Source organism: Lissotriton helveticus, chromosome 6 (assembly GCF_964261635.1).
Source record: "Lissotriton helveticus chromosome 6, aLisHel1.1, whole genome shotgun sequence".
Taxonomy (NCBI): domain Eukaryota; kingdom Metazoa; phylum Chordata; class Amphibia; order Caudata; family Salamandridae; genus Lissotriton; species Lissotriton helveticus.
In genome coordinates, this window is record NC_136067.1 from 1,104,074,155 (window position 1) to 1,104,102,011 (window position 27,857).

At 46.5% G+C, this 27,857-nt stretch overlaps 1 protein-coding gene across 1 annotated transcript in view; it reads right to left on the reverse strand.

The window, feature by feature from the left end:
* Positions 1-27,857, reverse strand: part of BUB1 (BUB1 mitotic checkpoint serine/threonine kinase) — an 851,273-nt gene that overhangs the window by 531,513 nt on the left and 291,903 nt on the right. Inside the window, exon 17 of the mRNA XM_078648762.1 lies at positions 5,001-5,085. Coding sequence (XP_078504888.1) covers positions 5,001-5,085 — 85 coding nt within the window. The remainder of the gene's footprint in view (positions 1-5,000; positions 5,086-27,857) is intronic.

Consider the following 27,857-nt stretch of genomic DNA (forward strand, 5'->3'; position numbering starts at 1 on the left):
CTTCTGTGAGGGGTGAGGCAGAGAACACCTTTTCTAAGGGGCCCAAACTTAAGCCTATGATGATGAGGTGGATATGCTAACAAAATGGGAACTGCATATGGCCTTTACAGCTGTCACAGCCTTTTACTGCCACTGCAGAGTTACTAAGGGACTCCCACTTCATCAGAGAATGATTCAAATATTTGAATCTATGAAAGAGCCAATGCTGGAAACCAATATGGTGTAAACAACAAGTGTTACTCAGAGGGGACGTGGCCAAGTGCCTAAGATGGCGGATGCGTTTTGATCGCGCGCCACACCCTATACCCCGTTTATCCTGAACATAGTTGCATCTCGCTGGCAATGTCATCACCGCAAACGTGGCGGACGTGAGAGGACACTCGCTGTACCCAGCGGGGGGCCCTGTGAACCCATGGGACTGGCAGAGACCGTGCCCAGAAGGGTGCAGACTGCTCCAGCCCAGACATGCTGCTTCCCTGAGTCCTGGCCTTCGCTACAGGCTTTGAGCTAGGTTCTTCACCCCTCTGCCGCCGGGGTGGGGCACCGGATCGACACTGCAGAGGTGCCTGGAGCGGAGGCATGCGGGCCCCGCGCACGACGGCCTACTCCTACCATCTGGACAAGTCCTTGGCCAGGCACCGGGCAGGTGCCCTCACGTGGAGCAGCAACCAGGGTAACATCCTAGATGATGCATGGGGGACACTCCGGGCAGAGCTGCCTCGAGACAGAGTGGCCCAAAAACAGGGGAAGAACCCTGTGTGGCTTCGGCCCGGTGAGAAGACATGGCTCCGGGCCTGGCCTGCGACACCACAGGCGCTGATTTCTGCTGCCACTAACCATACCTTTTGAACTACTAACAGTCCTGGGTAGGGGGGGCACGGGAGTCGCCCAGGGGCACGAGAGTTGCCCGGGCCCCCACAAGCAGGTGCGTCACAAGGTTGAAGGAAATACCAATAGCAGCACTACTATCCTGGGGGCCGCCAGGGTTAGTCTACTGAGGGCAGCACGGGGTCATATTGGACCCGGGCTGTCCCTCCTTTCGCCTGCAATAACCTCCGGGTCCGCCGTGTTGGGGAGGTCCAGGGGCCAGTTGGGCCTAGACTTCCCGGGTGAAGCATTGTGGAAAAGGCGCAGTCACTGTTGATGCAAGAAACCCATGTAGTGTGTGCAGCGGGCTGAGCTGGATCAGCTCGGGATCGCATTGGGCCCAGCTTGTTCCCTCTCTCCTCGCATGTAGTGCCCGAGCCAACTGGAATTGTGGCTGGATCCTGGTCCCGGGGTCACCCTTTCCCTGGCCTAACACGGTTCTCTATGCTGACTTTGCTGTGGTCACTACCATTGAGGGTCTGGGACTTCTGGTTCTAAGGCAAGACGCAGCACATACTCAGCAAATTCTGATTGAGGGGGGCCCCCCCTGAACGGGTTACATAACTAGATCGGAAAAGGCACAGCCCAGGGTTCGGTTATAGCCTCATTGCCCTCGCTGTACTCTCCTACCACAGTGAGCAGGCGGCTTGAGGCAGACAGGGGGGAGTCATACGGAGGAGTGGGAAAGTCTTCAGAGCCTAATAGATCAGACCTCTCGGCTAGGCTAGACTCAGTACTGGCTGCGGTGGAACAGATAGGCTCAGCACTGGACCAAACCCACACCTCCCTTGAGGGCATAACAGACAGCATCCCCTCAGACTTCACGCTCTTGCGGGCGGATCATCAGAAGCTGACTGAACCCATACACGAAGCTGAGGTTACACTTGCGGACCTACAACCCAAACCTCGCAACCACACTATAACCTTACAGGATATGCTGTACCGGGTCTGCACCCTTGAAGAGAAGCTAGATGACGCTGAGGGCAGCTCGCGTCGTAATAATGTGCGCATGATTGGCCTACTGCAAGGGACAGAGGGTCGAGACGCAGTGGAATATGCAAAGTCCTGGCTGAAAGAGTTACTCTCTCAAGGATCACTCTCTCCCCAGTTTGTTGTGGAATGGGCACACAGGGTTCCTGCTCGAAGGACCCCACCAGGGGCTAACCCATGTCCCTTACTCATCCGTCTGTTAAACTTCCAGGACTAGAATGTGGTAGTGAGAGGTGGGGATGCACCCGGGAGCCCAAGGTGCAAAACGTCAGTCTCCTTCCCAGATTACACCGCCCAGGTGCAGAAGAGACGCACCAACTTTGGAGCAGTAAAACATCAGCTGAGAGGCAGAGATCTACGATATTCGCTGCTATTTCCAGCCCGCCTCCGGGTAATTCATAATGGCAATACTCATTTCTTCGACTCCCCCTCCGACGCTTGGGACTGGCTGGAGGAAAATGGACTGGCAACTGCTTCTAGGCCACAAGGAGACCTCTCGTACATAAGAGGAACAGGCGCGGTCGTCGGATGGGCAGGGCCGGAGGATAGCAGCGGTCCTCACCAATCAACACCCTAGACCCCGAGAAGATCCTTTCCGAACGCCAGGACGCTCTACATATTGCATTAACCCTCCAAACCATTAGATCACCCTCAGAGTTCATATCTTCACCTTCCAGATCCAGGGGAGATGCGGACTCCTTGCCGGCTTGGTCTGCTGACTCGGGCTCGCCTCGCCCTAGAGATGTCTCGCCTCAAATATCGGAAAATCTTACTTAACTGCACTGTATGTATTAGCTCCCACCTCAGATATAGATCGCATCTTTGCAGAAATATGTAATTGTTCCTCATGCTCAGACTCTGGCGCCCTGCGTCACACGCTCATGTCACGATATACATGCATGGAGACACTCCAGGATGCCAGTTCTTGACGTTGCATATTTGGGGGATAGGTCATTTACAGCCTTCCCAATTTCACGCATCCCCTCTCACTGTCAACATCTGACTAAGAATTATTTGCCATGGTTAGGCACACCTGTTTGGGGTTCGCTCTTATGTAGTTTTATGAATTAGTTTGAGCACTACTATTTTTCCCTGTCAGGTCAATGCCCTTCCTAGTGACCAGAGGCCATTCCACACGCATCCACGCAACACATCGGCTCTACTGAATAGGTTCTATAGATTTGCACTGATCACATAACAAACATTAAGATCATCTTCTGGAATGTTAGGGGTATCCACACCCTGCGCGCAGGTATTCCATTTACACATACCCACGGTGCAGATCCGCTGGGTTTGCATTCCTTCAGGAGACACCTGACGAGACTAGAGGCAGATAGACGGACGCCACTGGCCCGGACAGGATTATAGCACCAACTTTTCATTCCAGACTAGAGGCGCTTTGATATGTGAAGAAGAGGAGATGGTGGTGGTTGACCCTGCAGGGCGCTACGTTTGCTTTAAGTGTAGCCTCAACGGGCAGACTCTACTGCTAGGCTCAATCTACGCCCAAACATAGAACAGATCGCTTTCCTCAAAAGCCTATCCACCTTACTGACCCGATGGAGACGTTCCATGGCTTCTGGGCAGGGATTTTAATTTGGTCCTAGATTTATCTCTTGACCGCTCCTTCCCACCCCTTACCCACACTTCAGCCTCATCGAATGCAGAAGCATTGCACAGCTGGCTGGGACACTGGTCCTTATCGTATGTGTGGTGAGCGGCAACCCAAACTCGTGGATATATTCCTTCTACTCCCCAGTTCTTAATCTTCAGGTGCGGCTGGATCGCATATTGGCATCAGGTGCACGGCTCCCCTAATCCGAGACCCACAAACCATGTTGCTAGGCTGGGAGCTCCCCCGATCCCAACTTGGGGGCTGCAGACTGCAGCGCTAGAGGATCAGGCTTTTCACAGCTCCCTAGAAACTGCGTTACTCGAGTATTTTGAACACAAGGCTGGCTATAGGTGCTCCCCCCTGACAGAATGGGAGGCTTTTAAGGTCACGACTAGAGGGAAATGTCTGGGCCATACACAGAACATCCGCAAGAAGTTAGACACCTCCCTTACCTCTATTGAGCGGAAGCTCCTCCATTGGGAATCTCTACCGGTCACCCATCCTGAAGCCAAGACACACATAGATACAATGCAAGCGGACCGGCTAGAACTCCTAGAGAAACTGCGCTGTCACAACTACCTAGCTCACTTGGCTCGCACTCCAGTTTAGACAGGAGCACCCACATCGTCCCATACACTCAATTAGGGATGAGCTAGGGCAGTTGAGGTGCACACAATAGGACATTCACACAGCCATGGCCAAGCATTACACAAGCACCATTAAGGAGAAGTTCTTTAATATCAGGCTCAATGCACCTCACCAGTAATTCAGTAAAGGCAACTTTGAAAGAAATCTCCAAGGGCCTGAAAGGAAGACCACCAACTAGAGCAGTCAGTACTAAGGCGACAGTTTACTCAGATGAAAATTGCTAGACTCCATAAAAGGTGTACTGGACAAAGACAAAACCGCCCCAAAGACAGTGAGACAAACATGTTCCAAGGTGTGTCACACTTCAAGTTATGCAGACCAGTTATCAGGATCAGAAAGAAGAAAGGGGAAACAGCTGATGTCAGAGGTGGCCATTACCCTCCAATGAAGGGCAATTCGCTGCAGGCATCTTGCACAAGTATGGCCCCTCCTCACCAGGTAAAAATCACTTGGACAACATAATTAAGAATAATTAAAGGTAACAAATGAAGAAATTTGGTATTGTTGCAGTCTTTATGTAAGCACTGGCTGTGGAGCTAAAAGCCAAGTAGAAAAGTTCATGGGCTATTACTCGTTTAGGCATACTAGGAAAAACTGACTGTTAAACGTATGGCAAAAGAAATGACTGGAACACAGGCACAGCTACACAGAGTTCAGATGCTGTACTGATTTGGCAAATATTACATTGTGAAGAAAAGGCTGCAGGATTTTCCTGGGGAAGATATCGACTTAATCCTCATAGGATCGAGGCCACGCCTAGTAATAGCTGGTACAGCAGCATAATCACTACATAAACAATAAGCATGATTTCCATTTGGGAAACAATATAAAAACTTCATACAGCTCATAAAAAATGTAAGTTTAAGGTTAAAAAAAATACCTTAACTTCCTGGTTTTTGTAGTCTGCATTATATTTTCTCCAGTTGAATTGAACGTCTGCCTCATACTGTCATCAATAACATTTTCTGAAATGGAAATAAAGCTGGATTATTTACTAAAACCTTACACTGGATACAATGGCTCTATCCAGAAATGATGCGCCACCACATCCAAATAGGAGTCCTGCAGGCCACTCAGTTTACAAAGTTTTTTCATGGTATGCAAACTGCAGTATTTATGGGGAGAGGGGCAGGAGAGGAGCAATTGGTTGAGGAGCACAGTAATTCAAATGAAGGTATTAATATAGAAGGAAGGGCTTTCATGATGTACGTCTGTATCAAACAGCAGCATGAAAAGCACTAGGGGTTTGCTGTACTGATCATATGAAAGGAGGTGCTTTGGGTAATGTTTAATAGATGGAGGAGTGCAAAGTTTATTTCAGTAGAGGAAGAAAAGTCTGACTAGGATCAAGTAGATCATTGAGCTGTTTAAAAAAAAAAGAGAAATCAGGAAGTTATTAACAATGAGAGGTATTGAGTAAGTTTCCCTAAAAGGGGAAATAAGATTTGTATAGTTCACGGTAATGAGTACATAGCAAGAAGGTATTGTGGAAGTATGCAGGTGCTGCATGCTTAGAGCCACAAGTAGAGCTCATGGGTCTTAAGCGTTGATGATCAAGTTTTGGTTCTGGTGGACCTAGGTTGAAAAGGTAGGAAAGTGACGGAGTACCAACATGTAAAGGTACGAAAGAGACTGTTCATTTCAGATTTCTGGATCATATTAAATAAATCGAAAGCTGCAGAAAGAGGGATGAGGGCTAGGTGGAAAGGTGATGGTTAGAAAGAAACAATGTGGGTGCAAATTCACACTTTCTTAGAGTGATAAGCAGAGGTTTGGGAAGGACTCACAGTGACATGTGGATGAGAGCAGGATTAGAAAGGCAAAAGACTATTGTTAAGGATGTGCGATAGAGACATAACAGGACTAACTTGAGAAGCTTACCAAGTGAGCACTGAGAGGTGGAGGCATCAGTTAAGTGTGTGTGTGAGATCAAAAGGATTTGGGAAAGCAGGATTTTGGTAAGTTATGTCAATTACAGTTTTCATTTTCTCACAAATTTGACCATAGTTATGCATGTAAATAGACCAATTTTTTCTACAAACAAAAACGTTCTGTTGGGAAGGCGTATCAGTACCCGTTATAAAAATAAATTGAGAACTTCGATCATTTATTTTGATTACTTGACACAAATGCTATTTACTAAGCAAAGTTTAATGTTAATCGAAAATCCCCACAGTGCATCACTATCGTATAGCCAAACTTAGACTCCTACCATTTTTATGACCTACAGAATGCCTAGTACAGTCATCTGTATGACTCTCTCTTCCTACAAGGTACAGCTTGAATATCTAACCGTAAATCTATATTCCACGCATTCTTTTCACCCACCAACATCCTTAGTGAGTTCTATTTCATTACTGTTCATAAATTAGCTCCAACTTGAGACCCTTCCCTTTCTGGCTCCACTATGCCCTGGTGCCCTCATCTCTAACATTCTAAATCTCCATTACGAGATACGTTTATCAATCAAGGACTCTAGAACAGGGCCATGGGGGACCTGGAAACAGTGAGAGCCTGGGGGAGACTAGTGCATGACCTACGGACACTGGACCTAGATGAAACCACAGATCCACCAAATTCGCCGCCACAGGGAAGGGACAATGAGGTAGTGACACAGAGGATATAAGATAAGACGAGGGCTGAGAAGAAGTTGGAAACTATACACTGAGGATTAAGCAACTCACTCAGGAGGGCGGTGGGGCGGGGGGGTTGATAATTAGAACCGGTTGAACATATTGAACAGTTTCTTTTGCAAATAAATTAAAACAGAAAAGAGGAAGAGCAAGCAACGCAACCATATAAACATGTAAATGTTTTAACGAATGCTCATTTGAATGCTATATTAACCAAATGCCAATATAATCGGTTTGAAGAAAAAAAAAATGTTTTTTAAAAAGGACTCTCGAACAGGGATGATCACAAACTGAACCAACGTGTAGCAGCAGCACCTCTATGATCTTAAGAGGCACCCTACACTTCTGCACATTTGGCAGCAATGAAGAAATGAAGACACCTTCAAATAAGCTTTCTCACACCACTGGAAACCCACTCTGTTTACCTTTTCTCTTTCCCCACCACCATTTTCAGACAGAGCCTTTCCGCTGTGCAGATCGGCCCATGACAACAATAACTTCTAAATATACATGACCCATCAGATCCCCTGCTTCTAACCTTCCACCTTGTGGGAAGGAAACTACATATTTATCAGTTTTAAGAAGTGACTATCAGTCACAAGGGAGTATGTTACGAAACTTAATCAAAAAAGTATTTTTTAAGTTGTGCCCTTCAGAACATGGAGAACATTAGTTTTTTCTGTGCTACGTATAAATAGAAAGAACGGCCTGGGGTTCTCAACTATGTTGCATTGCACAGACTGGATCGGGCTTGTGCCTTCCTCTTACATGGCAAGGAACCTGTGGCATCTAGATTAACCTGGCTATATTTCAGTGGAATAAAGGCATGGTTTGTAATGGCCTGTAATATCGTGGTTTGCTTTTTGTCACATAGGTATGAGTTATATCTGATTTTACTGGCTCGAAACAAAATGGTTACTTACCAGTAGGAGTAGTTTTGATGCCTAAAGAGTTTAGCTGGCTACCTGATAGCTCCTGCATCCATGGCCACACAGAGGCTGGAAAACCTGCACATCACGGTAGCCACAAAATGCGTATTGAGGGTGACAAGAGGCCGTGGAAAGGTTGATGGACTTGGCCGTAGCCCTGCTGTCTTTAAAGCGCTCCAGCAACCAAACCGTCTTGTCTCCGAAGAGACGGGAGCCATCAAAGGGCATGTCCTTGAGTGATGTCTGGAAATCCCCAGAACAAGCAGTAGTCCTCAACATGGTATGGCGCCTCAGGGCCACGGTTGACAAAACCGCTCTGCCTAGTGAGTAGGTGGTGTCTAGTCCACATCTAATGGTGAACCTATCTGTATCCCTTCTGACGGCAAAAGTCTGGGAGAGCACAGCCTGGGCCTCCTCAAGGACCATTTGCAGAACCTGTGCAACTGTATTCTACAGAGCGTAGGAATAGCAGCCCAAAAGGTATATGGTGTTCACCGACCGCAAAACCAGGCTTGTGGAAGAACACATTTTCTTTGAGAATTTGTCCAGCCTTTTGGCGTCTCGATCCTGTGGTGCTGTTGTGAATGTGCCAGGATTTACATTTGACCTGGAGGCTTGGACCACCAAAGTCTCCAGGGTAGGGTGTTGCATTAGGAATTTGGGGTCTCCTGGAAACGAGCAGTGACGGCAGACAATTGTCCTATTCATAGAAGCCCGTGTTGGATTTGGACCAAGTACCAAGCAGGACATCAGTAAGTGCTTCTTTGAATGGGAGAAGCAGTTAGGAAGGGGACAACACTCCAGGATGTAGCACTACATCCAATACATTATTCTTGATTGCCACCAAGGGCAAACTATGGTCCAGGACATTAGCTGCCCTTCCTTACACCAGTCAAAGGAGTCACATGGGTGGTATTCTTCAGGGTCCATCAACCTCTCCCATTCCTCCCCTAGTCTTACCTCTAGGAATAGGGCTTAGGCCAGAAAGGCATGATTCCAGTCAGCACCAGAGTTGGCATTGGGCAATGCACGTCTGGCGCAGTGTCGGAGTCAGGGATGCAAATGGAGATGGTGCTGGCGGCTTCCGAAATGTCAACCTTGGGATGGCACCAGGGAAGATCAACATGGCACGACCGACATTGATCTGGATCAAACTGTAGATCCCTGGGGTCGAGTGGGTCCAGGGTCGCCAACTTGGATTCAATAGGGGACCCTCCTCTCCCGAACACACAGGGCCCTTAGGCACGCCAGAGGGAACGGGACGTACCAACATGAGGCTAATACCCTCATCAAATTCTAAACTGGGAGGGGTTGTTCCGACTCCCAGAAACTCAGGAAGGCGCAGAGCTGGCCCAGGTGCTGGCTCAACCGCGGAGCAAGGCCTCGAGTAACGCTCCATTGTCTGCCTCATGTCTTGTTGGCTGACGAGAAGTCAATGGACACTTCAACAACTTTGTTTTCTTATGGCGGGACTTACCCGAGTGACCAGACGACTTTGGAGTGCAACAAACTCTTCAACCTCTCACGGCACCTTCCTCTCTACCAGGATCTTGATCGTCACACGTCAAGCCGCCAGGAACTTGGGGTATTGCTCCCTCAAGGTCTTTGGGTGCATGGCATAACAATAGGAACAGGCCTTTGGGTCACGAGACACAAAAAGTGTGGGTCTGTCACCAACACCGAACAGTGACAGGCGTTGTTGGGCTTGAAGCAGGCCTTCTTTGATGGCATACCTGCCACACCAGGAGGTAAAAACCTCAACACAGTACAACAAAATGTTGAAAAATGTAGTAAACAATGGACTAGAGCCAGCTCTTTGTAGATCTGCACTGACTGGCGTGGAAAGAAAAGAAATGAAGTCCGCGCCCTGGTATTGGCGTCTATATAGGCACCATGTGCTTCACTTCTGGCACGGACGAAAATGTCTTGTGGAGCCGAACAATGCCACCTACCGGCGCCCAAGAATAATGCTCAAGAAAAGTTTCCAGATCCAGTTTGATGCCTGGGAATAATTCTAAGGTAAAGAATCTGCGGCTAGAAGTCTCTCAGATTTTCTCCCTGACCAAACTATCAACAGGGAATTCCCCTCAGAATTGTAGAGTTGGACCTTGGAAACAAAGTGTCTGCTTTTTGCTTTTTCAGGAGAAGGAAATACATCTATGTTTGGTGTGCCCCAGCTTCTGAACATGCTGTCCAGTACTTCCAGCTTTATCTCCCATTCGTGAAAGATATTTTCTTGCCTGCTCAATCTGTCTGCCTGCCTAGGTGTATAGTTCTATGGGTGTATTTAATTGGATTGAACATTTCCATATCTCCTGCACTAGTTTCAACAGTGGGAACAACTTTGTTCATCCCTGTTTGTTGAGATAGAACATTGTTGTTGTGTTGTCCATTTGGTTAAGCACGGTCTGTCCATCCATGTGCGCCTAGAAAGCTTTCAGCCCTAATTCTAGGTAATTTATGTGCTTAACGGCATCCGTAAAGTTCCAGAGACCTCAGTCTTTCAGATTGTCCATGTGTGTTCCCCCACCTCAGCACTTGTAGGATGCATCCATCGTTATGGTCACCATGGGAGCTGGTCATTTGAAAGCCTATTTGTCGGGTTCCATCATTCTATTTCCTTCTTAACCTTCACTGAGACGACCACAAGATCCTCCCAGATCCCTAAGGTTTGTGATAATCTGTTGCAGTCATTCCTTTATGGGTCGCATGTGCAGTCTCGCATGCAGAATGAGTGGAATGCATGGTGTCATCATGCCCAATTTCATGACAGTCGGCACTGTCCAAGACTGCTAGTAGAGCTTGCTCTGCTATTACAGTTGCCCTCTTGGGGACTGGGTATGCCTGTGCTGTTCTTGATTCCAGTATTGCCCCCAGGAACACCTTCACCTGCTCCAGGAGGGGTGAATAGGTCTATGGTGAACTTGAGGTGTTGTAGCATACTGACTCTTTGCAGGTTTCAGTGGCATTTTTGTTTTGAGTTTGCCATTACCAACCAATCGTCTAGGTATGGGTAGATGTGTATAACCTGTCTTCTCAAGTGTTTAGGTACCTGAGGTTAAGAATTAGTGTTGGTATCCTGTTTTGTTTCAGTACTAGAAAGTACGCTGAGTAGACACCATCATCTGTCTCCCTTGGAGGAACTCAATCTATGGGTCATATTTTGATAAGTTCCTTTACCTCTTCATGCAACTGTGTGAGTTCCTATTTCCTTAAGGTACAAGGGGTTGTTTAGGTTTAAGATCCAATTGTCTGAGGTGAAGGACTACCATTTCCGGAGGAATCCTCCTATTCTTCCTCCTTCTGTTATCACGTGGCAGGGTTGTAGTCTCATTTGCTTGTTAGCCCTTTTGAAGGTTGTCTTCTCCCTCTGGGTTTCCCACAAAAGAGCTGCCTGGCCGGGTGTTGCAACAGCTGTTAGGCAGGCTGGTGTGCGGCTTGCTAGCTGAAGCCTTGTAGCTGGCAGTGTTGTGTGCTAGGGTTTGAATCCAGCCCTGGCTGTTGGCCTTCTGCTAGAGGTCCACTCCATCCCCCCCCCCCCCACCTCCCCCCCCCCCCAACAGATTCTCTGAACTGCAAACCCTAATGCCCTTGGCTGTTTCATTGCGCTTTATTTGTTAAAGTGCCTCTGCAACTAAAGTCCGAAAGAGCACCTACCCTGTGGCAGGCATGATTATAACAGATGCCTTCATCTCAGCCTTGAATACGGACTGCCAGAGCCATGCATGCCTCCTAACGATGGTACCCATATGCATCTGTCTGCTGGTAGTATCAGCCACGACCACAGCTGATTCGAGGCCGGAGTGGGCAATGTTTTTCCCTCTCCCGGAGGACTGCCTTCGCTCTTTTTGAACGCCTCCGGAAGGTTCTGCATGAGTGTAGGAAGTTGAACTTTCTTGCAAATGTCCCCCCACTTATACCCCCATTTGAACTACTAGATGCTGGTTTTTCCACTCTGACAATGCACTGAAGCCTGCTACCCAGGCTCCAGTGCCAGTGTTCTTTACCATAAACTGACATGTTCAATTGAAATTCAATTGGCAAGGACTTAAGAACCCTTGTAAGTCACCGGTAAATGGTACTTATGGTACCCAGCGCATGGGTACTACAGAGGGTCACTTTGGGCTTCACCCAAAGGGACCCACACAAAAACTTCAGACACCCTGCCATTGCAAGGTACGTGAGATGGTGCAAATCATTTTGACAAGACACGGCACACTCCCAGTGTGCCATGCCCAAGCACACTGCATACACTATATGTTAGTCACCCATACAGCAGGGCTTAGAGCTTGAAGGCAGGGTGCATGATATATGTGAGGAAATCTGTAGGAGCAGATATGACCCTGTGATGTCTGATTCAATTGCCACGACATTGCAAGTGTTCGGTAAGATCTTAAGTATATATGCTGGACACTGGTCATTGTGAGCTGCCCAGCTACATGATGGCTTCACTGAAAATAAAGGTATTTGGTATCAAACACCTTGTTTTGACAAATCCATACTGATGGCAGTTTTGCATTTGCTCAGACATGCACTTAGTGGGCACCTTCGAGATGCCCCCTGAATTCTACTAATCTTAGTGTATGGAGTGACTAGTATTGTCCAGTTTCTGCCCACCTCCCTTCTTTGCGGGTGAGAGCCTGCGCTCTTTCTGGTCAGAAACAATGCCTGCTCCCGAGGAAGCTGTTCACACCTCTTACAGCAGGATGGCTAGTGGTTTAGTATATCAAGGCCAGAGGCTTCAAAGCCTCTATCGCCTTTGAAGTGCGACCTTTTCCCTCCAGATCCGAGAAATTCAACCCCCTGCCGTGAGGCCAAATTGGCACCAGGACAGGCATAAAAATTAGCTAGTCAGCAGGCATGTTAACTCTCAGGCGAGTCACACCCCTGAGGTGGGCTACCTGAAGTGAACAATGGAAGAAGGTTTCCAGCATCTTGTTTTTAGTGGAACTAGCAACTCTGGGTCAGGTTTAAGCCCACTGTTCACAGGAAGTGGTCATATAAGAGGGGTAGGTAGTCCATTGGCTACTACCTTACACTCCCCTTAATGCCCCTAAAGTCAGAATTTAGGTTGCCCCCTGACACCAGGAACTCAAATTTGTCTATGGGAACAGAGGAAGGACCAAATGAAGCAGAAAACACAGGAACTGTGGGCCAGCCCCAGAATTAGTGGCAAACCCTGCCTGCCTGCAAAAACCTGACTCGTCCTGCAGCTATGCATCCTCCTAAAGCCTTGGAGGGCTGCCAGCACTTCACCAACCATCTACTTTGAAGTGGAGGAGCTACTTCCTTGCAGTCTGAAAGCAATGGCTGCATCAGCCTGGTACACCGTTCTGCCGACTACCAGGACCACTGAGGAAGCAGCACCCAAGGCGAAGGACTCTGTGGCTCCCAGAGGTCAGCCCCATCTCCCCAGCGAGTTTCGGCCCTCAAGGAGGCCCCTCCCATCACCAATTAACCTGGATACCAGAGGTCTTGCAGCAGCCAAGGCTTGGTCGACCCCAAGAAGTGAGAGGCTCCAATGCAAGCGAGCCACCAAACAAAACACCTCTGCACCTGAGCCCCAAAGCCAAGTCCCCACTTAGAGCCTTTTTCTATTACAGGTTTCTCCATTGACTTAACAGGTAGCATTCAACGCTTCCATCACAACAAACACCTTTGCATTCGGACACACCAGACCAGGAATCTGAAGTGCTGGTGGTTCTTTAGACCTTGGCCCCTTGCACCTTATGTCCATGAGAGTAACCATGTGAATCCTCTGTAAGTGTGCCTGTGCAGTGAATGTGTCTACCATAGGACAACATTACTGCGTTCGATGAGCAAACCAGAGAGCTATACATTTTTACTGTGATCAGTAAAAATCTATAACTTCTAAAGTACTTACCCGATTCGGATGATCTTAGTGTATAAAATTATATTAAAATCTGCATTACTTTTCTAAACTGGTCTTGAGTTTTGTCTTAAGTGTTTGTGTCCCATTTATTGACCCAGTGTGTACAACAAATGCTTAACACTACCCTCTGATAAACCAAACTGCTCGCCCACATTACCACAAATAGAGCATCTGGGCTTAAATAATTTAAGCTCTGCAAACAAAGAAGGGTCATCTGGTCTCTCTGCATAGTGTACCTCATTTTGGTACACTACAAAGAAAGCCAGCTTCCTACAATGAGCCCTTCCATTTTCTCCCATTGCTGCTGTCGTACCCGTTGAGAAGAGAATTGGAGTTTGCAATTCTCCATTGTGTCGCTGCTTCTATTTTCATCTTTCTACCCATCAGGTCCAGTATTTTGATCTTTTTCTGGTGCTGGCCCAGTTGACATGGGGACGTTATTCCTTTTCCTGGCTCTCGCCACTATGATTGAGACTTCTGGTATGTTTCCCTTGATGTATTGAAGGTATTGTTTGGATTGTTTATATTTCTTCTCCAATCAAGGAGTGACCGCCCCGGCTGTGGCCGGTTCCTTGAAAACTTTCTTACTCTGGTCCAGTATGCTGTACTGCATGGGTAGGGACAGGATCACGTTCTGCGATGGCACCAAGGTTTTCATGAAAAAGCACGATTTCTCCCTCTCTTCCTCAAGCTGGACCCCAATTGTTGTATGCTGCACTCTTTATTAGTGCATTGTTCATGGACAAGTCTTCCGGGATGAGGGCCTTGAGGGGGAGCCATGGACACCTTCCTGCGGGGATCTGGCGAGGAGATCCTGCCATTCATCGTCAGACTAGTCCTTTTTCTATCACGATGGACTCATCCTCCTCGTATTCAAAAAAGTCCTTCCTGCTTCTCTTTGAACGGCTCTGGCATCGAGGGTGCCTCTATGTCTGGTAGGTCATCTCCCAATTCCCTTAACCCCAAGGGTTTTGTGGGTATGCGGAATGCCTTCAGGGAGTCTAACTCCTACGTGCGCTGCAGGAGTTACCATTTCGGTCTCAAGTTAATGTCTTTTCTTCTCAAGCGAGCATATGGCTTCCGTCACCAAGGAGCATTTCCTCTTTGGGGCCATCCACTCTTTGTCCTAGCCTTCTTGCTCTTTCCCTTCGCTACTTCCTTTTTGCCTGCTGGCATCGAGGGTTGGCTCGAAGGTTTGCCCCCTTTGATGTCTTTTGGTTGGGATCCATGCTGATTTTCCTTTCGTCGTCTAGTGTTGTTTTGACATCAAGGTGACTTTCAGGGCTTTGGGGTCTTTTGTTACTTGTGCTGCTTGGCCTTTCAGCATCCTTTGCAGTCATTGCGCTCTCCTCTGTTCAGGATGCTCCCTTCGGCGTCTAACTCTCCTTGTGCAGGCTCTGCTTCTTTGACGTTTTCCTCGTCTTCACTGGATAGGGTCCCAGATTTTGCAGGGATTCCTGCCACAGCTTGGTGTGCCAGTTGTTGCTTTAACCTTGTCTTGAGTCTTCAAAATCTTCAGTTTTGAGATCCGTCAGGAGGCACAGGTTACAGACCTCGTGTAGATTCCTCTGTGCGAACTTGTGGTGGCAGTAATGACAGAATTTAATATCCCTTACCTGCCCCTCTCATGTGTATTCTCAGGTCACGTGGTGCTCATCGACAGGGTCCCCTGTCAAGGTCGAGAAGGCTCCCCTCCTTGGTCTACGGTGTTTCTCGAGGCCTCTGATGATTTGTGGTATTTTCGGTCAGCCTCTATCCTCTCTCTCCAAATCTTTGAAGACTCTTTGGAGCTCCTCGGGTGTCCTTCCAGGCCCAATGGCAGAAAAAAGAACCTAAAGATGGCGATCAGGCACAGTAACATCTGTGGTGCCATCGGACATCACGCAAGAGGTGAACGTACCACCAAATACTGGTCAACAATGCCCGCACAGAGAAAAAAAAAGGAAAAAGAAAAACGAACAAGAGATGATTCTGGATCCAACCACTAGATTGCGAATAGATACACAGCATGCAAATCCAGAAAAGGATTCATGCTGTAAAACATCCTTTCAGTGGTACTTTACTATAGAAAAGAAGCTATGAAGAGTTGGTGTACCTCTGTTATAAAGATAACTGTTGATGTGGGCTTTTGATTTAACTCCTAGGGGATGCAATCTAGACCAGAGATGAACTAGTTATTTTTCTTCAACAACTTTCTGATGAATGTCGTCTTCCGAAAGGTTACGACATTATAGAAATTTCCAAAGACTGGATAATTGAAATTTTTCAGCTCTGTTAGGCACATGGCCAGGGATCAATTTCAGAATATTAGCCACCTTAATGTTACTAACGGATGTAGACCACAGGCCTCTAAATGTTCCAGGAGGATACATGCAACTCCCTCACAAACTTAGAATAAAAAGGGAGAAATGGAAAAGTATGGTGTGTTGGATGAGTAGCTGCAGAAAATGCTTCTAGGAAGTAATTCATAATTCTAATGTATATTTCGGTTCTGACCACTTTCCCATCTACATAGAAACATAACATTTCCCTTAAACTAGGGTGCCTCTGAGAACAACTATTTCTAGAAGAGGCAACCATACTTGTCCATCCTCCTATGGCCCTGTATCTAACAAGTAACCTGTAAATGTATCAAGAAGTAACCATCATAATCAATATTCACATTTTGTAAACCTTGAAAAATGGCTACAGAAAATACATTTCCTGAAATGTTATGTGACCTCACGTCCTCCGAATTAATGTTTGCTGGAACCTCAGAGCTATTTAATAAAGTTAAATAGAAGTTCTATTAGTTAAGCCACTCAACTAGATGAAATTATTATAAAAAAGGTTGAAATTAGTAGAACAGGGCTGGAAAAATGCGCCTGTGACGGATTCTTCACACAAAGTTATAATATCGACCGGACAGGTTTAATATACTTTGAGAAGGTCATAGGCCAAACCAGACAGAAGAGTAAAGAAGCTTCAATTTAAAACATTGAAAGAAGCTCTGGCAACTCTGAAAGCACTTTCTCAGCTCCCAAATATCTGACGCACAGCTCTTTTATACATTACAAACGTAACCTTAGGCGTATATCTAGTTCACTGCCTGCCTCACAGGTATTCTGTGGTGAAGTTTCTAATAACTTTTTGTATGAAAATATAATCAACTATTAGTGGATTAATTTAGATTTGCCTTCTAAGATTGCCAAGGGGGTCAAGAAGAGAGCCATTTTGTCCTACCTCGAAAGAGAAGGCTACAATACCCTTCACAAGCATTTAATATCGTCCCTTTACTGATCCAGGCCCTGTAGTTGTGCAGCGTATTCTTGTCCCATGAACAGCTAACAGGGTCCTGCACCTTACAAAGGACAGGCGGATTCCTAACAAATCGAAGTGACGAGTGGTCTCTCTCCTACTTAAGAAAGCTAATCTGTACATAGATGTGTACAGCTAGCACCCTAGTAACACCACTGTCTGTGCTCAAACTACAAGACAAGGAGTTATCCAGCCATCTCTCCAATTTTTTTGGAAGGAGTCCGCATCTTGACTTCTGGAAATTAGGTGTGAAGCTAAGCTGTGGCACAGACTGAGCACTTGCCATCACACTAGATTTAGTTGGATCCATCCTCAACAATGTTGATTAAGCAGAAGTGACCCTACTGGATCTCTACTGCTTTTGACACTAGGTCATATGCTCCTAACACAACACTCGGGTAACAAGGTTACTTAGCACAGTGTAGGAATGTTAAACCCCTTCAGTTGTTTATTTTAGCCAAACAAAAACAGCAAATATCCAGCTCCCTCGCATGAAGAAAATCCAGTACCTAACCCCAATGGATCTAAACAATTGTGAGGTTTGCCCTAATCACCTAAAGGCTGGGCTTTGAAAATTCCTTTGCAGTGGTGCCCATATCTCACCTTATCCATCTCTCCAAAGCTGTGCTCAAATTTGCTGCCAAACTACGGCATAAAGCAAAATAAAAATAATAAAATAAAACAATCGCATCACAACCATCCTCCAAGACCTGCACTGGTTTCCCAATCTAATCAGGATCGCTTTCAAACTCTGCACCCTTACTCACAAGGCTATACATCTAACTGGTTACCATTGCTTGGTTCTGCAAGTCTCCATAAGCTCTAATATTCATTTCAATACATATATCTAACCTGAATCAGACAAAGCAAACTTTTAATAAGGCTAGGTGTAGGAGAGTAGGATCTGCTTCTTATAGTTTCCCCCACTTTTTGCTGATGTTTCACTGTTTTTCGACTTTAGTCTGGCTGGGGCCCTGCTATCCAGGACCCCAGCCTAGCTGCTGCCTCTCTAAAATAATTGCACATACTTTCGGTTCACCACAGATTGGATTCTGGGGTACCCTTATAAGTCCCTAGTATATGATATCCTATATACCCAGGGCATAGGTATCCAAGAGGCCTCTCAGGGGCTGCAACATGTATTATGCCACCCCTGAGAGACCACTCAAAATGACACTACAGGTCTGCTACAGCAGCCTGTGTAAGGTGGTGTATGCATCCCTAATCTCAGATATGGGTTCCCTATATCTACTTTATATCACTGCACATGTAAACCTATCAGTCACCCCTATGGCAGGCCTGATCAATCCTGAAAGCAGGGTGCTAGGTTTTCTGTGAGAGGGTGCCCATGCATGAGCAGGGCCCCTCTGCAGCCTTCGGAATCTATTCTCAGGGGTTGTTCTGTGATGCAGCCAGAACATATGGCTTGTCTGACGAATACAGATAGAAGCCTGGATGTAGAATACGCGGACCTTACCCAGAGCTTGAACATAGCTATTGATCAGATAGCGCCGGTAAAAACTCAGCCAATTAAAGGACCTGGTAAAGAGGCCCCATGGTTTACTCCATTGTTAAGGGAACAAAAACGAAAGCTCCGAGCTCGGGAGAGAATCTGGAGGAAAACTAAGCAGGACACAGCAAGGAACCAATATAAAGACTCACTCCATATGTATAAAAAACTTATCTCACAAGCCAACGCGGAGTACTATGAGTCTCGCCTGCAGAAGGCCAGGAATACCCAGAAGGAGACGTTCCAAATCCTGTCGGAGTTGAGTAAAAAACAGGAGAACTCTGAGTCTCCCATAAACTGTAACACCTTCCAGGGGTATTTTTTAGGAAAGGTAAAGACTATCATCCTGGAAATTAAGAATAGTATGGTGAACTGTGATACTATACATTCTGTGGTCCATAATCCTGCTCACTGCTCTATAGTACAGTTCCCTGAGTTGGATGAGCTGAGCCTAGAGCAGCTAATGGGGAAAACTAAATCTGGTTCCCCAGCGGACCCATGTCCCCCGAGTATCTTCCGTGTGGCACGGCCGCTATTGGAAGCTCGGATCATCTCTCTCCTTAATAGGTCCCTAGAAACAGGGTATTTACCTGGTGACCTCAAGGAGGCGAAGTGGGGTCCTTAGAGTGCGGAGTACCACAGGGCTCCGCACTGTCCCCACTTCTGTTCAATCTTTACCTGCAGCCTTTGATTGCATCCCTGGCCGAGATGGGCTGTAGAGTTTACAACTATGCTGACGATACTCAGCTACTGCTGAGTATCGATAACACAGGGACAGCACAAATCCAAGCTCAAAACATCTTGAGGTACACCGTAGGGTGGATGACGAAAAATCTACTAAAAATCAACCCGGATAAGACCGAGGTATTGGTAATTCCATCTACCACCTCACCGTGGAGTGACCTGTATTGGCCTGTAGAGCTTGGATCAGCCCCAAAACCTAGTACTAACGTAAAGAGCCTGGGGATTAAATTAGATTGTGACCTGTCAATGTGCAGCCAAATTTCCACCGTGGTTGGAACCTGCACAAGCATCATCAGACAACTGAGAAAGTTAGCTCCCTTCCTCTCTCATTCCATGATGCGCTCAATTGTAGCAGCAACCGTCATTTCGCGGGTCGATTATGGGAATGCCCTGTACCTTGGCCTCCCAAAAATATTGACAAACAGACTTCAGGTCGTAATGAATGACGCCGCACGGCTAATCTTCGGATTGCCCAGACGAACAAAGGCCTCCCCCCTTCTCCGAAACTTTCATTGGCTCCCTGTTAAAGAGAGGGTTGAGTTTAAGAGCCTCTGTATAGCGCACAAGGCGATCTACGGTCATGCGCCGGCCTATATCAAAGCTCGCCTGAAAGTATACAACCCGAAGAGAATACTTAGATCATCGGATTCTCAGTTATTGGTCTGCCCTCGCTACAAATTGGTGACTAAAGGAGGGAGAGCCTTCTCTGTTCTGGCCCCCCAGCTATGGAACAAACTGCCTGAGGGGCTACGCAGGGAGGTGAATCTCCTACGATTCAGGAAATCACTGAAAACACTGCTGTTTGGAAGAGCCCTGATCGCAATATAGTCCTGCAGCTGCGTCTCTCGGAGGAGTGAGCCAAGTTATTGTAATAACATCGATTTCCAAGCGCTTAGAGACCTGCAGGTGATTGGGCGCGCTATAAATCTAAATTAACAATAACAATATACTCTTGAGTGCATTATAACCTCGCAGTAAATGCTAACTTTGGAATGGCTGCAAGGAAACACGTCATGTTTGGTGTCAAACACCATGGAATCATACCTCCCTGCCAGTGCTGGCGGTGGAGGTATGATCCACCCTCCTAGAGAAGCATGGCCACACCAGTACACCAGGTACCAGATTAAACAGAACCCTGGCATCAGAAAATGGATGCTGCAGCCACCCACACAAGTCTGGCCTCCTGCTGCTGGACGAAACTCTGGCAGGGGAGGCCTGCACAATAAGTTTCCTGTCACAGGGAGGTGTAATCACCTCCCAGACATGCTTTAGTGTATTGGGTTGGGTGGGTGCACTCAGAGTGCCTGAAAGTCTGCACTGCGGGCACATTTGGTGTCCCTGTGCTTAGCCCAGTTCAAACCGGTCGCAGGGGCTACCAGCCCCTGCTCTGGCGCGAAACTGGACAAAGGAAATGGGTGTAGCCATCCCTCTTTCCAAACCCTCCCACAGGTAGGTCTCCAGAGTTTGTTCCACCCCTTCCTTGGGTATAAAGTAGAAACCCCTGACTACAGGACTTTAGATTTACCTGGACGAAACTTGGATACATAATCCTGGAACTTCCACAATCTACAAGGCGCTAGATGACTGAGGAATCTCCCTTGGAGTAAATGAGTTACTCCCTTGCTTGGCAGGCAACTAAGACGCATCTGACCGGTTTGCATCTCCAAAGCTCCCGCCAGACTCCGAAGAATTTGCAACACGGGAGGTGGGTTCCCAGACTTCCCAGAGGCCGACCCGAGCTCCCAGCACAGCAGAGTCCTGTAGCCCTCGTGGGGACCATGAAACCGGAACCCCTGGACACTGTGCACATTTTCAAGTGGTATGGTATGGGATGGTATGGTAAGTATTTATTTGTTGATTAATTAAAATCATTACAAACAAGAATAGATAAAAGCAACCTACATAAACAAACATACTATGCACAAAGTTATAATCATATTAAAATGATCATCTAAAACTGCATTAATACAGTCAATTCCATAATAATGTTTAAAGTTTGAAGTGCATATGCTTCTTGGCGATGCTCGAGGCTGTGCAAAGGGGCAACTTGTAGTCCATGCCCCGAGCAGCGTTTCCACCGAAGATTACTGGTCTACACTCTGAGTATCTAGTGGGCTGGTATTGTGCGATTCCTCTTGAGGTCCCTTCGCAATGCCTGGTCCGTCAAGTGGTGGATCCCTGTGAAGGCAACTCTCACTTTCAACGGGCTTCCCTGGTTGCTCCAGACGTGCCCTGACTCTCCACCACTTGGGGTGTTGCCCGGACCTTGCTGGTCCGCACAGAAGCATCTTTTCTCTTCCTGCATGGGTTGCTGTTGCCAAGGCTTGTTGGGTTCAATCCGAGCACCGACACCACAGCACTTGGCATACTTCGTGTAACAGCTCGAATCCAGCTCTTGGTCATAGTCAAAGTCTCCTGGTCCTCGTGGCTGCAGAGTCCAGCTTCACCTCTTCGCACCTGAAACACCCGACATCGTTGGGCATTAGTCTATCGTGCCCCTGGTCACAGGCAAGTGAACCAGACTCTGTCCCCTCTGCATTTAAGGTTTTTCACAATCCTAGATCTAGGCTTGGATCTCTCCGGACACTTTCTTCCTTCTCAGCAGCAGCACTTTGCAGCAGGTCGCCATTGAAAACGACAACGCGACCGGACACCATTTGACACCTATGCGCCCGGCTTCCCTGGGTGAGGTAACTTGAGTACTCCGGTGCTCCCGTGGGTGTTGGCCCTAGAACCCCTTAAGTCTAACGGGGTTTGCTCAAAGTCCTTTCCTAAATGTCAACAAACTTTAAAATTCCAAACGCGACTTTCCCCATAGAAGCTAATGGAGTTTGCTGCTGCGTTCTCACACTGCACACGTCCCCTGTGTTCTCACACTGCACACGTCCCCTGTGTCACTACCTGGGATCCCTTGGGGTCTCAGCGATTCTACATGCTTTAGGCACTGTGTCTAGTCAAGTTGTGGTTCTTATACCACTTTCTTAATATATGGTTTGGTCTCCCCCTGGGGCCCATTGTATATTGTGCTTTTTACTGAAGTTCTAAAGTGTTGATATTGTGTATCTTGTTCTCTAATCGCAAAGAGGTTAGTAGAGAGTATTTAGTAATAAATACATATATTTTATATATACCTTGTGTGGTTCTCCTTTCATTTGGTTACTCAAGATGTTAATATCTGGTAAACCAAGCTGCTTTACACTCCTTCAAGACATAGCCTGAAGGCTGCTCTCCATAGCTACCACTAGGATAGATTTCAATAAAGGTTGTCTTTAAACCTATCAATAAGGGTTGTTTGGACTGGTGCAAGGTGCCCACTAGAACTAGTGGACAGCATATGCCAGGTCAACTTCTCACACTAGGCCAGCACATTCCTTGTTTCAGATCTTGGAATGAAGATCTGAGGGCTGGTCAACATTGGATTTGTCACAATTTCCTGAAGTTCAATGGTGGTTAGATCGAACAGGGTGGAAGACTACTTTCGGCCTCAGTTCATTGATCGGAATGCAAAGAGTCCACGTCCCCGCACAGCTTGTGAAGTCTGTGCAGGACGGTGGCTGAGATAGAGCGGACGCAGCTGGAAATCCCTTCCATTACATTGAAAGGAGCCAAAGGAAGACACTTGCCACGAGGAGAGAAGTGGAAAAGCCCAAGAATTTAGTCTAGCTCAAAAGTCCTTGAAACTGACCAGGGAAGAGTCTTCTGTTTTCCCAAAAAGACAGGTTCCATCAAAGGGCATGTCCATGAGATTGGCCTGGGCATCGCCTGAGAAGCCAGTAGTTGTAAACCAGGCGCAGCGCCTTAAGGCCACTGTTGTTGAAATTGATCTGCCAGGCGAATCTGTCGTATCTAGGGGAAATAGCCTGAACAACGAATCCTTAACAACGAGTGTATTAAACAACGAATCCTTAACCACGACCTTTACCAGAACCACAACCACATTAACCACTACTGTACACGAACAACGACCACCTGAACCACGACTTAATAAACCAGAGGTAAGTGTCAAAATGTTAATAATGAATCTTAAAAACAAGCGCAATAATAATAAAATAATTTGGAACGGGATGTTGATTTTTGGATATATTAAGAAAATTAGGAATGTGTAATTTTTAAAAATGTATTTGCCATTTCCTGATTTTAATTACGAAGTAGAAATATTAATTTGTTTTAATTTAGCGTATTAGGCCAGTAGATGGCACTGTCAGTTTGTTTTTAAGTGATGTGATTAAGATCAGACCAAGATGCAAGTGATCTTAGTTATTGAGTTGAAAAAAAGACATCGCAGCAAAATACAGGAGTTTGTACAGAGATCTAGGGACATCCATTATAAGAGAGTTGAAAATACAATCTGAAAAATAGGAGGCTGCATATGACATGGTCAGCTGTGAAAATTAGGCATTCGTTGTTAATGGGGTAGTTGTTTAGTCATACAACCCGTATCTAGGCCACACTGAATGGTGAATTGTGCTGCAGCTCTCCCATTCTTGACTTCTTGGGAGAGTACAGCTTGGGCCTCCTCCGGGAGTAGTGGCAGCACTTGCGCAACCGTCTCCCAAAGGGAGTGGGAGAAGTGGTCCAATAAGCATGCTGTATTTACAGACCACAATGCCTGGTTGGAGGAAGAAAACAACTTCTTTCCAAATGCATCCAACCTCTTGGAGTCCTTATCCTGAGGGGCGAAAGGGAACATGCCCTGTAAAGTAGAAGCCTGCACCACCAAACTTTCTGGAGTGGGGTGTTGGCTGAGGAACTTCATATCACCCGGTGCTGGGCGATGGAGCGTGCAACTGCACTATTCACAGGAGCCTCTGTGCTAGGCTTTGACCTCATGCCTAGAAGGATGTCTAAGTGCCTCATTAAAGGGCAAAAGGGGTTCGGAAGTGGAAGCCCTAGTTCAAGCACTTCGGTCAGGAGATCAGTCCTGTCCTGCACTGAGTGTAGCGCTAGTCCAAGTACTTCAGCTGCCCTTTTTTACCATCATGGCATAGGATGCGCCCGCCTCCGTAGCCACTGTAGGCCGAGAGAGCATACCTGTATCTGGAGAAGTATCCAGTCCACTGGCCTCCACAAGTTCCTCATACCAGTTCAACTGCTCCAAAGAGTCTTCCAGGTGTTCCAAACCGTCCATAGACCCCTCATATTCCTCCCCTGAGCCTAGCACATCCTCAAAGTGCTCAGGCGACAATGTAGAAACCCTGTGTTCAGTCAACACCGGCGTCGAGGGACGTTGTTCCGGCTCCATGTCATCAGTGATGATGATGGGGCTGGCACCGCCTGTGGGCACCGGTGGCACCATATGCACCGACTTTGGGTCAGACGCCGGAGGAGGTCGCGCTGGCATGACTGATGTCGACCCGGATCGGATCCACAAGGCCACTCCAGTGCCGTGGCTGGAGCGGACTACGTTGCTCCCGTTGGGGCCTTTTCTAACCGCGTGGGGCACAAGGACTCATCAAGGGGGTCAGCATGCTCAAATACGTGGCACATTGCCTCGTAAAACTCTTACTTGAGCAGGAGTCGCTCCGGCTCCTGGGTAGGGAGGGAAGCACTAAGTCGATCCAGGCTCCGGCTCTGCGGAACTGTGCCTAGAGCATCAGTGCTCCTTACCTCTCTTGTTGACGGACGACAGCCGAGGTGAAGATGAACTCTGCTTGGACTTCTACTTATGTCTCTTCCCCAAGTGTCCCGAGGATCTCAAGTGGGATGAAGAGGACTTAGGGTCTGGGAGAGGTCCCGCAACTTCCTCTACTTCAATCAGGACCGGCCCTCCGCTGAGTGACGCTCAATGATGTTGACTGCTGATCCGCAAGGAGCTTCATCGCCCGCTACCCCAAGGCCCTAGGAGCCATGGCCCGTCAGTCCGAGCATGACTCAGAGTCATGGTAATGCTTGCTCACTTTGCCACTGGATTCAAGCTAGCCTGGCTGATGAAACACTGATTAGCCAGAAACCGGTCCCAGGATGCTTGGGTCCAGGGAAGACATGGCTTGGCAGTTCGGGCTGGACTGTTCCCATGAGGCACAGGGTCAGACTGATTTGCATATGGCCATGTCTGAACTGGGGTGGTGGAGTGAGATAAAGAATGATGATGGATTAAACCCAGATCAGTTGACTGGGGGTGAGTGTTTGATTGCTCAAGCGCTCCGTCCATCATCCCCCCCCTTTGGTATCGCTGAGACACCAGAGACAGACGAGGTGGGGATCGGTGACAGCCATCATGCGGTGACATATCCATTTCCGATATTGCGACTTAGAAGACAAAATCAGCTGATGATATTCATTGCGGTAGGAAGAACTTGTGTTTTCTTTCCTTTTATGTGACTACCGCTACTTTGCGAATTAAATGTGGAGAGATTTACGGTTCTTTTTGCGTATGGCCGGGGCTGGCCCTAGTGGTGTTTTGGACAAGGAGTTACTGCAAGCACGTGGACCTTTAGAGAAAAAGGTTTTACGTATTGCTCAAGATGTGGACAAGATTGGGGAGAGCACCTTGGGATCTTATGGTTAAATAAATGAATATTCATGATATTAGAAACTGTTAAAACTTGTCTGGATATGAAAATGTTTGGTGCGGAATCATGATTGCAAATTTAAAAACTTAAATTTAGTTGCTCACAAAGATACTGACGCTGTTTCTGATGATTGAAAATCAAATGTATAAATCCCTGTGGATCTGCTTTTTAAGTATTAATAGCTGACCCAACGAATGGGTCATTCACTCTCATTTCGATTTTCCTTCATCTATTTTGGATTACTTGAGAGGGTATAATGATATTGTCAATGTATATAATTGTGCAGCACACTTACCCAAAGGAAGTGATAGATTAACACACTCATACATGCTGCATTTTTTATCTTATTTTGAACGGAATGTTTTTAACTTGGGTATCGTTTGTATATATAATGTTCAATGTTTAATGTCTAATGTTTTTCTATAACATTTTATGTGTACATTTATGTTACTTTGAAGGAATTCACTAGGGTTTTTTGTATGTTTTATCTTTTGATTTACAGCCCTGAAGAAGTTCCGCTTGACGGAACGAAACGCGTTGGCTGGCACTTTATATGGATCATTAAAAGAATCTTGAATTTTTTTGGCATTCACGAATACAGCGTCCTTCATTTTTGAAATAATTTTGTTCCTAGACTTTACAAACCATATATGATGGTGATTTAAGTATTCTGTTGGCGGTGCTTTTCATAGTTTGGTACAACATTGACTTTGCCCAAGGATTTGGGATATACTCTCAGGGCGGGGAGTATTTGAAATCTGCACGCTATTGTAAAAACTCAGTATATATAAATAATGGTGATATTTGAGTTGGTGCTTTGAAAGTGTAAAAGTGGTCCACTGCCCACAGTGTTGTGTAAAAAGTTTATTTCTTGGACCCATTGGTTGCACAACTCAACCCAGCAAATTGTATTGTGGATAAGCTTTTTTGTGAATTTGACGTATTTTCACTGTAATATATTGTACATGCACCATTCAGCATAACCAGATTTGTATTTCAAAAAATTATGTCTAAATTTAAAGACACTAGGGAGGAGATGGCATCAAGCCTATTTGGTACTACCCAATCTGGGGGTGCTACGGCATCCAAAGAACCCAGTATGGAAGGTCTTCGGGCAAAATTTTTAAAACTGGAAAGATTAAAAAAGCTTGAGATGTCCAGATGGTGGGACGGAATAACGTTACAGAAGTATCTGGACAACAATAAGATCCCTAGGGGTTTGAGAATTTTAATCTTTCCAACCTTTGAGGACTTGGATGATGATGCCCTCAGGGATTGGGAGGAAAATCTCAAACAGGCATCACATACTATGATGAAAATACTAATCCGCCATTCTGAGAAAAAAGTCTCAGCACTAAAACAGGAAATTTTGGATTTAGAGCGAGAAATTGACACATCTAGCCTGAAAGACAGTATAAAAAAGAATTATGAAGTTTTTGATGATGTCATATGTCGCTATCAGGTCTATTTATGTGACAAAAAACTGCGCAAAATAAAGCGCGACGACAACGATTACAAGACAGGGCGTATTTATACGTTTTCCCACAAATTTGATAACTTGAAACAAGGAGGTGATGCTAAACGACCTAGAGAGGAATCAAGGAGCGGCAGTAGCAGCTCAATTTCTTCCATGGACAGTTCATCCTCCAAGGATGGTGGGGCATGTCAGGCCGTCTCTCCAAGACATAATTTTTTATTGGAAATGGAACGTATACGCCAAGGGAAAAAGATACAAAATACCAACCAAGACCTAAAACCAGGAGGGGGGGGAAGAGGTGGAAAAACAACACAGCCCACAAAGGGGGGAACGGTACATCCAATGGACACCAGATCCAAGACAACCTAGATATTCTGCCTTCCTCTTCTGGAAGTGACCCCAATAGAGATCCTGTAATTTCTACCGATCACGCCCTGTCTATAGTAAACTTGTCAGACCGCAAACTAACTGATGTGGAGTTAAACATCTTACAGAAAGGCCTAAGTTTTTGTCCATCTCAGGTGGGGGATCCTACCTTGTTGATGGTGGATTTGTTTAAATTTACAAGACTTCTGAAATTAAAAGACCATTTCAAAAACAATCCCAGAATTCCTGTTTGTAATTTGAGTACTACATCTCCGTGTACCACCACCATTTCTGATCTTCAGAATGCACAATTTTTGTTATCAATCGAAACCGGTGACAATCCATCATTGCAAGAAATTCGTTCTGACTTAAACAT